This window comes from Eptesicus fuscus, chromosome 3, assembly GCF_027574615.1.
Source record: "Eptesicus fuscus isolate TK198812 chromosome 3, DD_ASM_mEF_20220401, whole genome shotgun sequence".
NCBI classification, from domain to species: Eukaryota; Metazoa; Chordata; class Mammalia; order Chiroptera; family Vespertilionidae; genus Eptesicus; species Eptesicus fuscus.
The window spans coordinates 41,482,099-41,500,396 of record NC_072475.1 but is presented as its reverse complement, the minus strand read 5'-3'; the positions used below and the strand labels follow the sequence as shown (position 1 = coordinate 41,500,396).

At 37.1% G+C, this 18,298-nt stretch overlaps 1 protein-coding gene across 6 annotated transcripts in view; it reads left to right on the top strand.

Moving 5' to 3' along the window:
* Window positions 1-18,298, top strand: part of DCUN1D1 (defective in cullin neddylation 1 domain containing 1) — a 75,762-nt gene that overhangs the window by 8,607 nt on the left and 48,857 nt on the right. For all 6 annotated transcript variants that reach the window (XM_054713776.1, XM_054713774.1, XM_054713771.1 and 3 more), the window contains 3 exons: window positions 10,584-10,800; window positions 12,388-12,556; window positions 14,768-14,898. In XM_054713776.1, the coding sequence (XP_054569751.1) occupies window positions 10,584-10,800; window positions 12,388-12,556; window positions 14,768-14,898 (517 nt within the window). The remainder of the gene's footprint in view (window positions 1-10,583; window positions 10,801-12,387; window positions 12,557-14,767; window positions 14,899-18,298) is intronic.

Sequence of the window (18,298 nt, the reverse complement as noted above, 5' to 3'; positions counted from 1 at the left end):
TGGGGAGAAAGGAGGATATTAACCTTTATTGAGAACATACTGTTTGCTGGTTAATTTACCACCGTTATTTTATTCTCCACTCCAGTTTGTGAGGTAGTTACTGCTACTTCCTCTTAACATATGTGGAAATTAATGTTTATCAGTTCTAAATGATATGACCAGCGTAAAGAGCCAGTATGTGGCAGAGCAGGGATTAGAAGCTTGGTCTCTCATTACACACCTTACCCCCTCCTCTTAAAAAAAAAAACACCAACAAACAACTCAGCGAGCACCCTTTTGGTATAGGTGTGGAATTTTTTTATTAGTTTCACTCTGGTTTCTTCCTTATATTGGATAGTTATTTCCATACATAATCAAGTTATCTCACCTAAACATTTAAGTAATTGAAAAATTAAAACTTTTGGTACATACAGTAAAAAAGTTGAATGTAAAATAAACTCATTGCAGTAGTGGTCTTCTTTTTAAATTTTAAAACAGCTGAGCTTATTTGAGTCAAGTGGCCTCAGAGATTAGGTCCATAGTGAAAATCTGTGAGAAATCCCCCTTTTAAGTTTCAGTATGTATTGTTCACCCTGTGATAGTGTTAGCCATGACATTTGAAGAAGAGAAACAGTTCCAAATAGGATTCAGTTGCTTTATGGACACAAACAAGCTCTTGAATAACCTGCTGACTATCCAGTTTGCCTAGTCACTTTAGGTGTATACCCCCCACCTAAGAAAAAGCAAAAACAGAAGGGAAAAAATGTCCCTAAATCATCTTTTATTACTATGTGGAACCCATTTATATAATTAGTGCGTAATCAGTGATTAGGCTGCTTGTTTTCATTGTAAAAATTTAAGAGATTTAAAGAGTTTTTTCTAAAGAACTTAACTTTGGAAAAGCACTCTTGTAATACACTTTTCAGCCCTCAACACTGAACAAGTGTTCAGCAACAGAGATAAGTTGACATGGCCCATTCCTTTGTTATATTTTTCATTTCGGTACACATTTAGAGGCTTATCTATTATTCATAAGATTCCTATATTTCTGAACTTACTAAATATTAGAATTAGGAGACTTGATTTTTTTCAGGATCATTTATTCTCTTTATGAAACATATTGCGTGACTGTTGAGTGTTAGTCATTATCATAAGTTCATTAACTATGGAACTTAAAACTCTCATTTAATTCTTTATTTTTTTGTTAGTAACATTATTGTATTTTGATTTTTTTTTTAATCCTCACCCAAGGATATTTTTCTATTGATTTCTTAGAGGAAGAGAGAGGGAAAGAGAGAGAAACATTGCTGTGAGAGAAACGCATTGATTGGTTGCCTCCTACATGCCCTCCGCCCAGGGCCTGGGCTGAGAGGAGCCTGCGACCGAGTTACGGTGGGCCCTTGACTGGAATCGAACCTGGGACCCTTTGGTCTGCAGGCTGACGCTGTATCCACTGAGCCAAACCAGCTAGGGCTGATTTTTTTTAAAGAAAATATGTCTTCCCTGGCTGGTTTGGCTCAGTAGATGGAGCTTTGGCCTGCGGACTGAAGGGTCTCAGGTTCCATTCAGGTCAGGGGCACATGCCTGGGTTGTGGGCTCAATTCCCAGTGTGGGGTGTGCAGGAGGCAGCCGATTAGTGATTCTCCTCATTGATGTTTCTATCTCTCTCCCTCTCCCTTCTCTCTGAAATCAATAAAAATATATTTTTTTTTAAAAAAAGAAAAGATGTGTATGGAGAGGAGCTACCTTGACTGCTTGTTAGAAGTTGAAGCAGTAAGTTTGGAAGAATCAATTGAAATGTGATAACTAACACAAGTATTTTAAGGAGGTAATTTCTATCCTATATTCGTAGATAATCTGGAATTAGCAAAAATAACTTTTTAATAGGCAAAACAGTTTTCTCTGAACCAGAATCAAAACATTACATTTACGTGGTAGTCATCTTTTGAATAATCTAATTCTGTAAATGGGGAAGAGAAAAACCTTTAAATTTCCATTAACAGAATTTTTTTAAGCCTGTGAGAAAAGTTCTTAAAAAAAAATACAGATTGTAAGTTTGGATCTTACAGGTATACTTTCTGAACTTTTTCCCAGGTGAATTGCCATAATATAAAACATCATTGGGTATACTAATTGTATAGTATATAATAATTATATATTCCATATTTGACTTGATATAATAGTAGTATAGCACCTCTTAAAGAAGAGTTCATTTTGTCCTTCAGAGTGCAGGAAGTTTACAGATGAATGATAAGAGTCACAGGCCAAACCAGAAGTAATGTTTCTAAACTGTAGATTGTCATTTAAAAGAATATGGAGGGGTTTTGTCTTTCTTAATATTTGAAATTTTATATATTTGCTTATATTTTCTGGCCATAGCCTGTACATGTATTTGTATTTTCCTCTGGGTTTCAAGTCTTCTCATTGGAAAAGGAAACCTGACTTTTATTGCCTCTTCTCCACATTTAAAGCTATAGATTATGGTCATCTTTTAAAAAACAGACTTACCGGACTACAAATACATTTTTCTTCCTGTTGAATTACTTATCTTAAAAATAACCTATCCCTCTCTTTTCCCACTCTCTTCCCTCCCAGGAAACTCTAAAAGGGAAGTTCCATCCCTAAATTAGCCTTTTTAGTTCGGTTATAAGCTTAATGGGTACATTTTATTCAGAATGCAGATTGTTTACATTTGAAAGGGGAATGGTCAATTGATTATTTAACTTTTCTATAAAACTACATGAAGAAATATTGTTCACAATTCACCTCCTCCCCCCAGTGCACACACAGTCAGTGTTTGCACTTTTGCCCTTTTCCTCTTTTACTTGATGACCGTGTAGATAGAGTAAATGGAAAGACCCTGCCTTGAAGTGAGGCACCAGGCTCTGTTGCCTTTTAGACAAGTCTGTGTCCTTAGATAAATTGAGCTCTGAGGCTTGGTTTCCTCATTTGTAAAATGGAATCAAAGATAACCACCTTGCATAGTTGGTACACAGTAAGAGTTCAAATAAATATTAGCTGCTAGTTTTCTGATTATAGTTATCATTCTTACTTTACCATTTACACAATTACTTTTTTTCTCTGGAGTGTTTATTATTCTTTGGTCATGCACTTGTAAAGAGGACTTACTATGTATGTGCTAGTTACAGTTCTTAGAATTTAACCTGAATTAATGTAACATTCACACCCTGTTTACAGATGAAGAAATTGAAGCGCTCAGAGATTGAGTAATTTTCCCCAAATCACACAGCAATTAAGAGGCACAGGTAGGATTGAAATGCTGCCTGTCTGGCTTGAGAGTCTGCACTCTTCACTAACCATATACTGCCTCTGTACAGGTGAAAGGGAAGAGGATTTCTAGCTATTCCTCAGATTCTTAGCCTGGCTTTCTTGCAGAACTTTGCTTATTAGTTGAATTGATTTTTTTTAATTTAATAAATCTTTATTGTTCAGATTATTACAATTATTTCTCCTTCCCCCCCCCCATAGCTCCCCTCCACCCGATTCCCACCCCACCTCTGCCCTTACCTCCCCCCCACTGTCCTCATCCATAGGTGTACGATTTTTGTCCAGTCTCTTCCCACACCCCTTCCCCACTGAGAATTATCAGTCCACTCCCTTTCTATGCCCCTGATTCTATTATATTCACCAGTTTATTCTGTTCCTCAGATTTTTAATTCACTTGTTGATAGATATGTATTTGTTGTTCATAATTTTTATCTTTACTTTTTTCTTCTTCCTCTTCTTAAAGAATACCTTTCAGCATTTCATATAATACTGGTTTGGTGGTGATGAACTCCTTTAGCTTTTTCTTATCTGTGAAGCTCTTTATCTGCCCTTCAATTCTGAATGATAGCTTTGCTGGGTAGAGTAATCTTGGTTGTAGGTTCTTGCTATTCATCACTTTGAATATTTCTTGCCACTCCCGTCTGGCCTGCATAGTTTCTGTTGAGAAATCAGCTGACAATCGTATGGGTGCTCCCTTGTAGGTAACTAACTGTTTTTCTCTTGCTGCTTTTAATATTCTCTCTTTGTCTTTTGCTCTTGACATTTTAATTATGATGTGTCTTGGTGTGGTCCTTTTTGGATTCCTTTTGTTTGGGTTTCTGTGTGCTTCTTGGACTTGTAAGTCTATTTCTTTCACCAGGTGGGGGCAGTTTTTTGTCATTATTTCTTCAAATAGGTTTTCAGTATCTTGCTCTCTCTCTTCTTCTGGCACCCCCATAATTCGGATGTTGGTACGCTTGAAATTGTCCTAGAGGCTTCTTACACTATCTTCAACTTTTTGGATTCTTTTTTCTTTTTGCTTTTCTGGTTGAGTGTTTTTTTCTTCTTTGTATTTCAAATCTTTGACTTGATTTTTGTGGTCCTCTAGTCTGCTGTTGGGTCTCTGTATAATATTTTTTATTTCAGTCAGTGTATGTTTAATTTCTAGTTGGTCCTTTTTCATATCCTCGAGGGTCTCGCTAAATTTATCAGCCTTTTCTAGGAAATTCTTGAAAAACCTTATAACCGTGGTTTTGAACTCTATATCCAGTCGTTTGTTTTCCTCCATTTCTTTCGTTTGTGATCTGTTTCTTTGTCTCCGCATTTTCACTGCTTCCCTGAGTTGGTAGGGTAGCTTTGTGTGCTAGTTGTCCTATATTGGCCAGTGGCTCAGCCTCCTAGCAGTTACCTGAGGTGGACACTCTTGGTGCACCCCTTTGTGGACTGTGTGTACAGCCTTGTTGTAGTTAAGTCTTGATTGTTGTTGGTATCACTGGGAGGAATTGACCTCCAGGCCAGTTGGCTGTGAGGATCAGCTGTGTCTACACCAGGAGAAGTTCTGTGCTGGAGACAGCCTTATGAGAGAAGACTTGCAAAATTGCAAAAGCCTCTGTGCTCAGCTTGGATGGGGCGGAGTCTCAGGGCTGAGCAGACAGTCTTGGCTTCCTGTCAGCCCTGCCCTATGAGGCCCTTGGGTCTCAGTGTCCCTCGGTAATTGCTGCAAGCACCTCTGAGAGAAAGCTGCCCTCGAGTTTTGCCCGCTGCCAGACAGTCCAGATTCTCCTCCAATGAATCTGGATTCCCAGATTCTCGCCTGGCACTGGAGTTCAGCGCAGTCAGGAGCTTCTGGTTCCCTCCAGCTAGAGAAAGCCAGCGGCGCACTCAGCAGTCAGTCCTCTCTGCGCGCACTTGTGCGCGTGCGCCTCCAGACCTCTGCCTTTCGTGGCTCCCCTGAGTTTCCACCTGACAGTCCAGATTCCCCCCGTAAGAGCCTGGGTCCCCAGGGGCTTGCCTGGAACTGGGGTTCAGTGCAGTCGGGAGCTTCCGACTCCCTCCCACTAGGGAAAGCCAGTGGCAACCTCAGCAGTCAGTCCTCTCTGTGCGCACTTGCGCGTGCGCCTCCAGACCCCTGCCCACCACGGCTCCCCCGAGTCTCCGTGTGCCTTTCTCTCTACCTGACAGTCCAGACTCCCCCCATATGAGCCTGGGTCCACAGGGCCTCGCCTGGAACTGGGGTTCAGTGCAGTCGGAACTGGGGTTCAGTGCAGTCGGGAGCTTCCTTCTCCCTCCAGCCAGAGAAAGCCAGCCAGGCACTCGGCCGCCCTTCTTCTCTGTGCGCGTGTCTCCGTACCTCAGCCCTTTGCAGCTCCTCTGATTCTCCGTGAGCTTTCCTCTTTCCTTCTAGCTGTAGAATTTCCACTCAGCCAGCTTTCCTGTGGTTCTGGATGATGTCCGTTCTGTCTTTTAGTTGTAGTTTTGAAATTGTTGTGCGAGGCTGCAGTTTAGGTGCTTACCTATGCCGCCATCTTGGTTTCTCCAGTTGAATTGATTTTTTCCTGCGCTTTTGACTTCAGACCTTTAATCTATGGGAAGTTTTCTTTTTTATAGATGAGTGGTTTGGGATATTGTAATACTTGGCTTTATCTACGGAATACTATGTATCGTATATGGAAAGTATGATTTTCTGGACTTAAACTAGTTCTTAAGTTTCAGATGAAGTTAAACTTAGTCTTATGGAAAACACAGAGCTTTTAGTGAGAATTATGAGTGGTCATTACAGTGTTTTGATTGTTAAAACGTTGCCTTTTGTGAGCTATATTCATCAACTCCTGAGATAACTAGAATTAAGTCAAGGGTGAGAAGATGAAAATTTAGAATAATAGAAATAATAAAATGTGTCTTAATTTTTTGCTTTTAAAAATATCACTTACCCATTAAAATTATTTCATTTCAAATTGTCAGGATTTAGTTAACTAGAAAATCATTTATCATGTTTATTATTTTTCTTAAGAGAAATACTTATGTGAGAAATTTAACTTTATGATTATTATTATTTTCTTACATAGAGTCTTTCTGAGTCCATATTTTGTCACAGTAGACTTTATAGATTCAGTGGTAAGATATACTTGACTACTTATATGATTCTTGGCAACATTCAAAGTATTTGTCTGATTTTTTTCCCTACTCTGTTATTTTAAATGTGATTTTTACATTTCTTGAGTGAAAAAATTTACAAGCATGTGATAGATTTAAGTATTAAATAATATGTATTAAAAACCATTTTTTTTTTATTTTGGAAAGATTAGCAAATAAGTACTTTTTTTATATATATGTATATTTTATTTTTTTTTTTTTACAGAGAGGAAGGGAGAGGGATAGAGAGTTAGAAACATCGATGAGAGAGAAACATCGATCAGCTGCCTCCTGCACACTCCTTACTGGGTATGTGCCCACAACCAAGGTACATGCCCTTGACCGGAATCAAACCTGGGACCCTTGAGTCCGTAGGCCAACGCTCTATCCACTGAGCCAAACCGGTTAAGGCAAATAAGTGCTTTTTATTGTCCAGATTATGGTAGTACTTCTAATGTTGGTAATCTTCAATACAATTAGAAGTAGCTTTCTATTACAATAGACAGCATTTCTTTTCTCCCTCATTTCCTTTCTCCCTCTCTCTTCCTCTTCCTCCTCCCGTCTCCTTTTATTTTTCTAAAATGAAAAATAATCAGAATATACCCTGTATTTTATACAGTTTACTTACCACTATTGAATTTCCTTGAAAATTTAATATCTAGATAGTTTTTACATTTGAGTACTGAATATTGTATTGTCTAATTTTATTTAGTGACCACTCTAGTTTCTTTTAAATAGATCTTAAAGTAATTGGCATATACTACAATTGAGTGCTGAATCATTGTAGTTGTCATATGTTTTTGGTCTTAGGAAGATTCCTCACTGGCTTTATAGTAGAAATAGAAAACATCCATCTGTTTCTTTTCCACTTCAGTTTTCTGTCCATCCTCTCATCTCCTATAAAATAATTATTTGCTGGCTAGATACCCTTTTTCTCTTCTTTAAGTTGATAAAAATTACAGCCTTTGGTACCATACTCTCAAAACACCTTGCCTGGTGCCCCCATATGGCCGGGGAAAAGGGGTGGGAGTGTTACAGCTCTCATAAATAGGCTTGGGAGAAGGTCAGTGTAGTCCACTCCAGCTTTACTCTAAGACAGCCTTTGAGATCACAGAATTGAGTACATCCTCTTCGGTAGGACAGCGGGTGTTAAGATTTATTCTAGGCACAGAGAGTAAATAGAGAAATGGTAAGAGTATAGGATAAATACAAGAAGGAGGTAGAGGATACTGATCAGACTTTGAAGGAATGGGATTGCTTATTACTACTTGGCCTTGCAGGAACCCATATTATCAGTTCTCTGCCAGGTATCACTCATTAGCTTTTATGGTGCTAGAAATGGGTAGCTGCAGACTTTTTTCTGAAAATATATATTGCCCATATACTGGAAATTTAAACCAGTTAAAATAGTTTATGTATATACATAGACATTATTTAATACATATACTTTTTTTCAAATAAAATATGACCTGGAATTAAATAATTCACTTGTATAATGTTATTAGTTTGTGTGGGTAAGATGATTTTTTTATCTTTGTTCCCCCAACTTTCTAATACCTTGCTCTCTGACAGGAACTCATTAGGAGAGCGAACAGCTCTTTTTGGAATTAACTTAAGTGTGTTTTTCCTTCTCTTCAACAAAAGTGATTCAAGTTCCAGGGAACAGTGCATTGGATTTAATACTTTATGATAAAACCCCAAATAATCCTGATTGTTTTGCTGCCTCCAACAACAATTAGGAGAATGGGGGGAAAGTTACACACTTTTTGGTGTATGGGATGAGGCTCCAGCCTACCTAAACACTTGTATCAGGTTTAATTAAAAAATAATTTCCAGGATGTGGACAGTAGTTATACTTCTCAGTTAATCTCCAACACCTTGTACATTATACAGTGGTCACTGATGACCATAGGGACCCTCAGTACTTCCCTGTTCTTCAAAGAAGGATTGAAACATGTCAGGATACTATATCTTCCCAGAGAGAAAGGTATAGAAATTTAAAAAAAAAAAAATAGTTTTTACTAACAAAAATTGAAATCAAATTCGCTTCCTTTCAATTAAATAGTATATTAAATAAGACAGTTATCTTCCTTGGGATTTGATTTCATTGTGGGTTTGTTGGAATTGAATTATGTCTTGAGGAGACACTTTTCAAAAGGGAAGAATCTTAGACATTTAAGAGAGGTGTTGTATAATGGGATGTGAGTTACTGGTGTCCAGAGGTGGTAGTTATTAGTGAAGTAACAGAAGGTTACTGGAGTTACTGTTTCTCCAGTTTAATGAACAGAGGTTGAAATTTTAATCTAAATCTCAAGCAATAGCATATCTACAGAGAGGAGTATGGCTGGCAGGTCAGACTCCAGGGCATAAAAGTTTTTCATGTTGGATTTTTGTATAGTGTTATTTTTACTTTGGGATAGGTGGAATTATATTTTTGGTAGTCTTTTTCCTGAAAATTTCAAAAGGCTTATAAATCTGTACAACAAGTAATGTGGTTTTATAATATTACCATGACTTGGATTTATAAGACCTTTCTGTTCTTGTCCCATTTCCACTAATAATAACCTGGATAAGTTTTGAACTAATTCTTTAAACTTCGGTTTTCTCATCTGTACAATCAGGGGGTTGAAGTTTGTGATCTGTCACTTTGGGTCAGATAAAAGATTCTGGGGTTCTCAGATGGTTGCTTATACCACAGGACACTGTCTCTATTAATGTATGCCATACATCCTTTTCCCTCCTTCATTTGCTGTAGTAGTAGCTCAGGAAAAACCTAAGTTGGTTTAAAATTTTTTATTTTATTTTATTTTTTTAGAGAGAGAGAAGAAGGGGAGGGGGAGAGAGAGAAAGAAGCAAGCAAACATTGATCCGTTGCCTCCCATACACACTGGACTGGTGATCCAGCCTACAACCCAGGCTATCTGCCCTGACCGGGAATCGAACCTGACACTTTTTGGTGTATGGGATGATGCTCCAGCCAACCTAACCACCTTGGCCAGAGCTAACCCAAGTATTTTGCTGAGAGATAGTATTAGGAGACAAGAATAATAGTGGAGAGGTTGACATTCCATAGGAGACTGCTTGGGTGGGAGAGGAGGGAGAACATGGTCCTTAATAGTGGGAGAGAGTGCAGGGCCTAATTGCCTTGTTTCATTTTGCTTAGGGTTCAGGCCAGATGAGAAATGAATCAGTATCAACATAAGGCAAGTGAGAAAAGGTTATTATTACAGTAGAGAGGCTTTTTGGAGAGAGGCTATGCTAGGCTCAGGCTATGGGAAAAATGTGTTTCTTTCAGGGGGGAAGGGAGAATCCTGTTTACCTTTGTTGGAAGGATGCATGGTAGTTCATATTTCAAGGGCTTCTGATTATGAAATTTTATTGGTAATTATCTTGGTTTCTGAACACCACCAGGAAAATAGAAGCTACTCATAGTCTGTTGCTTTCTCACATTTGCTATAAAATAGCAAGAAAACAAGGGATGGAGTTGGGAGGAGAATTATACCCTATGTTTTTTTTTTTTTTTAAAATATATTTTATTGATTTTTTACAGAGAGGAAGGGGAGAGGGATAGAGAGCTAGAAACATCGATGAGAGAGAAACATCTGATCAGCTGCCTCCTGCACACCTCCCACTGGGGATGTGCCCGCAACCAAGGTACATGCCCTTAACCGGAATCGAACCCGGGACCCTTCGACGCTCCATCCACTGAGCCAAACCGGTCAGGGCTACCCTATGTTTTTTATAGTGGGTTTTAGGACTGCAACAAACACCTGTTAATCTCATTGTTACCCAGGGTCATTTGATGGTTCTGGCTGGCTAGATAATGTCACCTTCCCCACCAGTCGTTATATGTATATCCCTTTAGAACTTCATGCTTGGTCAAGGTTTTGAGAGTAGCTATACTTCCCTTCTATAGCCTTTATACGTGCTCTCAGGATCCACTTTTAGAAGAAGTGCAGGATGGTTGAACTTCCTTTGCCTCTCTCCTAGTTTCTTTTCCAAAATGATACTAAATTTTGTGTTTTAGATTTCTTAAAAATTTGTCTTTCTGATTAATAGTAGGTCAAAAATAAATCTTGAACTAAAATGTTTTGATAATTTATGAGGAAAAGTATTGCTGAGTGATTAGTCAGGCATATAGAAATACCACTTTAGTGTTCCGTGATTTTTATATCGTGTTTCAGTTTATTTTCTGGTTTCAATAGAACAAGTTGAAATCATCGCAGAAGGATAAAGTTCGTCAGTTTATGATCTTCACACAATCTAGTGAAAAAACAGCAGTAAGTTGCCTGTCTCAAAATGACTGGAAGTTAGATGTTGCAACAGACAATTTTTTCCAAAATCCTGAACTTTATATACGAGAGAGTGTAAAAGGATCATTGGACAGGAAGAAGTTAGAACAGCTATACAATAGATACAAAGGTGAGTGTTTACTTGTAACTTTAAATATTTTGAACCAGGTGTTCCAAAGTTACATGCTGCTTGTGAGAAATAATACATAGAACATATATTTAGGTATTTATATATATGCATAATACATAGAACATATGATATAGGTGGATATCTCAACAGAACTCTGTAGATCTTAGAATTACTTCAAAGAGATCTAAGATAAATTATTTTTCTCTTTCCACTAATATTTTTTCTTAGCCTCTTTATTTCTTCCCCCATAATATAATTTGAGAATGGGGGCTAGAGGTCTCCCTCCCGCCCCCCCCCCCGCCCATTTAATAAAACTCAGCTGATCTGATTTTAAGAAAACCTGCATGATAATTTTAATAACCTTTAAAGAACTTAAAAGTAATATGCTCTTTAAAATATTTAAATAATACAAAATAGATGAATGAAGAAAGTTAATAGTTTCTCCATTTTTTCCTTATTTATTCTCCTGAGGGATCCAGTACTTAATTCTGGTGTGGATCCTTCCATGTCTTTTTTTGTTTATGCAGAAATATGTACACAAAGTTTAAAATTTTTTTTCAAAAATGGGATATTTTATGCATAACTCATTCCCCCAAATCAGAAAAGTCACTTTTTTTTTTTTGTTAGAGATGTTAGCAAAGCACACTTGGCAGCAGCATATGAGTGCCTCTTTCTCCTTGTGTTTGTCATTATTTAAAAGTTTTTCTGTCTGATAAGTAAATATTGATAGTTGGTATTTTTCTTTAATTTGAACAACAGATATTTATATTGTTGAGATTAGGATTTAATAGCTGAGTTTATGGGTTTTCTGATACTCTCAAGAAGTAATTGCTGTGGTAGAGTGAACTTAGTTTTAAGGAAAAAAGATTTTTTTGTATAGAATACTGTTAATTTATAATGCTTACTTAAAATATGGATAGGTTCAGTAAAAATCCTTTATCTCTATATAGACTGTCTGATTTTCTGAATGTGTATGAGTATGGGACATTTTTCATATGAATAAATGAGACTTAAAAATCAAGTGCCCATCTGTATATAAAAATGGGTGGGGCAAAAGTAGAAATGCAGTTGTTTGTATGGAAAATAACAATAATTAATACAAGAATGAACTCTGTTTTGTGTACTCACAACTGTAAACCTACTTTTGCCCCACCCTGTGTATTCCTGTTCATCTTCCTTTTAGAGTTTATGTTAGTATGTAGCATGAAGTGTGAATCCATCTTTTCACAATTTTATTAAATTTATTGGGGTGACATTGGTTACTAGGATCATATAGGTTTCAAGTATACATTTCTATGATACATGATCTGTGTATTGCATTGTGTGCCCACCACCCAAAGTCAAACCATCTTCTGTCACCATATATTAGGCTCCCTCCACCCCCCATCACCTCCTGTTCATATTAAGAGTGCTATTTTGAGGGCACATTGGCTTTGAATATTACAGGGGAGATACTTAGTAATATTGCTTCATGTCTTTGGTCTATGTGATTATTTTTTAATGGAGCATAAAGCTTTACCTTCTTAGTTTTAGAAATAGTATAATAAAGTATGGCATTAACTTAATATTGCATTGTTATTTGTGAAGATCCTCAAGATGAAAATAAAATTGGAATAGATGGTATACAACAGTTCTGTGATGACCTGGCCCTCGATCCAGCCAGCATTAGTGTGTTGATCATTGCGTGGAAGTTCAGAGCAGCAACACAGTGCGAGTTCTCCAAGCAAGAGTTCATGGACGGCATGACAGAATTAGGGTGAGTACATAATTATCAAAGGAAATTAAGTTCATTACTATGAGAATTACTATGGAAATGAATTATGTTATGAGTTTTTTAATGTAAACATAAATTTGTCAGCCCACAAACATTGTTATAAATAGAAATGGGCTAATATGCTAATTCCTTCCCATGTTATCCAGTTTTCTGGGTTTGTCAAGTTATCTGTATAGTTAGGACAGCCTATTCCATTTGCATTGTACTTACATTAAAATAAATTACTATTTTAATTACTAATAAAATTACTAATATTTAACATATTGAAATGAGCAAGTTTTAAGGTATTTCATAATATGAGGCTGCAAATTCTGAATTTATGAACAGCTCTTAGAATTTTAAATTTTAGAAATTACTAATCACTTTTTGTTCAGTTTATCTTGATATCTGATTAGCTTAAATGACTTGGGATAAATAAATTGAAAAGTCATGGGTAGAGGTTTTACCCATGGCCTCTAGTTGTCTGTATTTAATGAGGCTGCAAAAGTACTCAGTCTATGGATAGGTAACAGGCTGCCCTTTGTTTTTAGTGGATGACTATCAAATAATAATAGCTAACATTTGTTGAACATTTATTTTATTTCAGGAACTGTGCTAAGTAAGTACTTCATCTACCTCTTTACAATAACTGTATGAGAAGTATTTATATCCCCATTTTAGAGATAAGGAAACTGAGGTACAGAGAACTAGAGTTAGGTAGTATTAGAGCCAGGATTTGATCCCAGGCACTCTGACCTTGAGCCTGAGGTGCACTGTAATCAGTCAGGGTCCAGACAAGACACAAAAATATATCAGTACTTTGAATAGGTTAAATTGAAAATATTGTTTCACTATGTAAAAGGGGCGAAAGAAAGCTTTGAGGTATAACAGGGGTTGCAGTTGCAAGAAACTGCCACCACCCCTGGAACTGAGGGAAATGAGTAAGCAAGGAACCTAAAAACTTAAGAGATCCCCACAGGGATCTCAGGGCATGGCTGCTGCAGAACACAAAGCCTTGTGATGCCTGCCTTGTCTGCCACTCTGATGAAGAAAAAACTGGCTAGAGGCCACTTGCTGTGGGGCCATGTGAGCTGCCATCATTGGTAAACTCTGCTGGGACCTTCCAGCACACTGAAACCCTTGCTCTCTGCAGAAAACAAACTGGGATAAGAAAAGTTCCTTTCCTCTTTCAGCCTTTCATTGCCCTCTGTTGGTAGAACCTAACAGTGAGCCAACTGGCAAGAAAAGAAAATCTCACAATTTATAGTCCACTACAGATAGTCACAATTTAGGGCAAAGAAGAGTGGGTTTAAAGTTGAGAGGTAATAAATTAGTAACTGGCCTAGACACTGTGTTCCACAGCCAAAGCCAGCCCCATTCTGAACTTGCAATTTTCTATGCTAGGACAGATGTTATTAAAACGCACCTTTTTTTTTCTTTTGAAACTGAATTTATGTATAACATGATGAACTTCCAAATCAAAATTTTAATGTACAAACAATGATCTGGGAGGCATTATAAAGAACATAGAAGGAAAATAAAAGCAAAAAGATCAGAAGAAGAAGTGGAGTGATTACTTTTGTAGACTCTATATAAGAAATAGAATATTTCTATCTTAAGGCTATTATATGGAAAATAAGACTGGTACTTGGACTCTTTCAACTCCTTAGAAGTTGAATACTTTGCAAAAAATAGAAAGAGCTTACTGCGGATCCTAACTTCAGTTGGAAATGCTAGGGCGCTCAGCAGATACTTAAACTTTATATATAACAAAAAGTAACTTTTCAAGAAGAGTGCATTCACCAAAATAAGAAATTATGTTTTCAGTTAGTTTGTAAGCTAGACATGTGGTTTGTTACCATCAAAGGAGTATCTACTACACTTTAAATTGGTGATTGTCGTTGATGAGTGTATATTCTCATCTGTTCACGACAGCTGACTTCTACATTTCAGGTGTGTTAATAGTCCAGTGAGTTATGTAATTAAAAGTAATGGCCCATTTCTTTCCAAAATAGTAATTATTTCTAACATTCATCCAGACCTTTTCTTCCTCTAACTAAACCCATACTTGTTTATGTAATGTAAAAAGAGAATGACAGCTGTCTGATTTTTAAAAAGTTCTATGAAATAAAGATAAGCTATCATAGGAATAAGTTAAGTCCTTAATTTATAGTGAAAAAGTTTATCTTTTATAAACTTAATTTTACAATGTAGATGTGACAGCATAGAAAAACTAAAGGCCCAGATACCCAAGATGGAACAAGAATTGAAAGAACCAGGACGATTTAAGGATTTTTACCAGTTTACTTTTAATTTTGCAAAGAATCCAGGACAAAAAGGATTAGGTAAGAATTTTTAAAAATTATATTTGGTGTTTCAAATATATTGACAGTGTCACTTTTGTTTTGTAATAGAAAATTACGTGTTTTGAGCAAAAAATATGAAAATACCAGTTCCTGAAAAGCAGTGAGAAACAGTGAACTTCTGGTTACTTGACCAATACTGAGCACATTCAGAAATAGGCTTGGTTACCCTGGATATCACATGTGAACCACTGATTTTTTTTTTTAAAGAACTGTACAGAAAATAAATAGTTGTTAAAATTCCCCTGACATATGTACGTCCATTTGTTTATTTCCCAGAAGATATTGTAGAAACTTAGGATCATAAGTTATTTCACTATGGATCTGTAGAATAGCATTATAGGATTTGTGAATCATAAAATGATTTATTTGGAAGCCATAAGAAAGAATTAAAAAAAAATGATTATCATTCATAATCTTATCCTGAAATAACTACTGTTAACAATTTAGATTAATCTATACTGTATGTAATATCTATACATTTGGGGATGGCATAGAGAATATGGAATTAAAAGCTACAGTGTAATTTACAGTTTACCCAGAAAGATTGGACAGTAGCAGATAATATAAAATAACGTGTGTGAGGGTTTTAGATAAAAGTGGAAATGCATAAAAGCTGGAATGGTTGGGACATGCTTCCTGGGAAGATGGGATGTGACTAAAGGGTTTGCTTTGGCTGGGCAAGGGAAGATAGAAGGTGTTCCAGTGAGAGGGTAGTTATGAATGAGGGTCTGAAACTTGAGAAATAAACTTGGCTTTGTGGAAGCCAGAAAATGTTGAATTGATTTTAGTGCTTGTTTGGAGATTAAATTGGTGAAACACATTAAGGCTCAGTAACCACAGGCTTCTTTCAAAAACAGGACAGAAAGGTTTAAATTGGAATTTGTGGGCAATGGGGAGGCACTGAAGATTTTGATGATGGCAGTAACTTCCATTTAACATGAGCTTTCAGTATGCCTGGCAGTGTGCTAAGAACTTTACATACACTGCCACATTTAATGTTTAACAACTTGATGAAGTTATTATTTCATTCAATAATTCACCACTTGCAGTGTCCCAGGTACATAATAATAGAACACTAGCCATTTTTTTATTCTTACTTTGCTGATAAGGAAATTGAGACTCAGGTAGGTTAAATAAGTTACCCATTGATTGAAGTGAGTTTGTTTTTTTATTTTGAATATACGGTAGTTGGAGAGGCTATTAGGAGTCTCTTGTACTAATTCTTCTTTATATTTTAGATGAGAGGGGGGGAAAAAGTATTGAGAAAAAGATATGTGAATAGGGATTAGACTGAGGAAGTGATTGAACATTAGTGAGAAAGGGATGAATGTAGAACATTTGTATGGAAGAATTGGCCTAAAGAGTGACCAAACCTGAAACTGATTAAAGGTTTATAAAATATCTGTAAAGCAAATTCTAAACAATGAAGCCTCATTTCCAACTGATTCTTCAGTTTAGGTTGGATATTCTTACAGAAAAATTTCTCATTTTGCAGATAAAATAAGCTGGTATACCTAGGGTTGGTTTCTCTATCTTCTATCTGTGGCCACCAGTTAACTGAGCTATTTTTTCTAGTCTTTTGCTTTCCACATGTAAAAACCAATTAAAGTGTTTAATTTATATGTGTACACTAAGATAATTATTTTTGTTATGTTTAGAAATATAACAATATTTTGGTAAGATTAAACAAAATGTGAATATCGATGATTTAAAGGGGATGAATCTATTTCTTATATCCCCTAACCCTTACTGGAGTACAAAATAAATAATGTTTTTGGGTAAATATGTAGTTTTGTTATTGAATCTTAGTTTTTATTATATGGTGAAAATAAAGCAAAACTAAACTTTTATAGCTAATTGGATATAATATGGTAAATTGGATTTTTAGATTACAGAAAAAATTGAGTAAAAAATTATGCAGAGGAATTAAGTTTAAAAATTACGTTTATTATTTTTTAAAATATATTTCTTTATTGATTTCAGAGAGGAAGGGAGAGGGAGAGAGAGATAGAAACATCAATGATGAGAGAGAATCATTGACCGGCTGCCTCCTGCACATCCCCTACTGGAGATTGAGCCTGCAACCCAGGCATGTGCCCTTGGCTGGAATCGAACCCGGGACCCTTCAGTCCGCAGGCTGATGCTCTATCCACTGAGCCAAACCAGCTAGGGCATATGTTTATTCTTTTATCTAGTAGGTATTGAGCTTAAGAAAAATGTAATACTGTTTAAAGGGTATAACGTTTTTGTTTTGCAAGATGAAAAGAGTTCTGAAGATTACTTATACAACAGTGTGAATGTACCCAACACTACTGAATTGCACACTTAAAAATGTTTAAGATGATACATTTCATGTTTTATATATTTAACAATTTTCAAATTTGTTTTTAAGCTCCCCAAGCCATATAATGTACAACAGAGTGAGCCCTAATGTAAAATACGGTCTTTAGTTAATAATATACCTATATTGGCTTATCAATTATAAGATGTTAAAAATACTGGAAATGGGAAGAGAGGGAGAGGTTTTGGGTATCTCTCTGTACTTTTCCCTCAATTTTTTCCATAAACTTGAAACTAAAACTAAAAATGTCTTAATTAAAAAAAGAAAACTGAAATTAAAGTAAGTCATAGTTTCTTTTTTTGTTTTTGCAATGGTGTTGGGTGTCAGGAAATGTAATGACTTGTTTAGTTGAAGAACTTTATTAAAAAGAAAACAGTTTTCTTGACAGCCTTTCCAAGGGTTTACAGGGTTCATATATTGAAGTATTTGGCAGAGAGTAATTAGAAGATCATAGGAGTGGAAGTGAGGTCCAAAACAAATTGGCAAAGAGTAACAGTGACAGCTCTGTGGTTTATTCATATGTTAGAGGCCCGGTGCACCAAGTTCATGCACTGGGTGTTGGGGGGTGTCCCTCAGCCTGGCTGTGTCCTCTCGCAATCCGAGAGCCCTCGCTCCTTACTGCTCACTGCTCCTTAACGCTGCTGCAGAGGCGGGAGAGGCTCCTGCCACTGCTGCTGCGCTCACCAGCTGTGAGCCCTGTGGGAGCACACTGACCACCAGGGTTAGCTCCTGCATTGAGCGTCTGCCCCCTGGTGGTCAGTGCGCAACATAGCGACCGGTCATTCTGGTCGTTCTACTATAACAGTCGCGTAGGCTTTTATTATATAGACTAGAGGCCCGGTGCATGAATTTGTGCACAGTGGGGTTCGGCTGGCCTGCCCCGATTGGGGCCGATCGGGCCAGGCTGGCTGGGGGGAGGGGCTGCAGGTGGTTGGCAGGCCGGCCCTGCCCCCAATTGGAGTAGGGGGTGCTGACTGGGGGCGGGGCTGGCCAGGGGGTGGGGTTGCGGGCAGTTGGCAGTCTGGCCCTGCCCCCAAT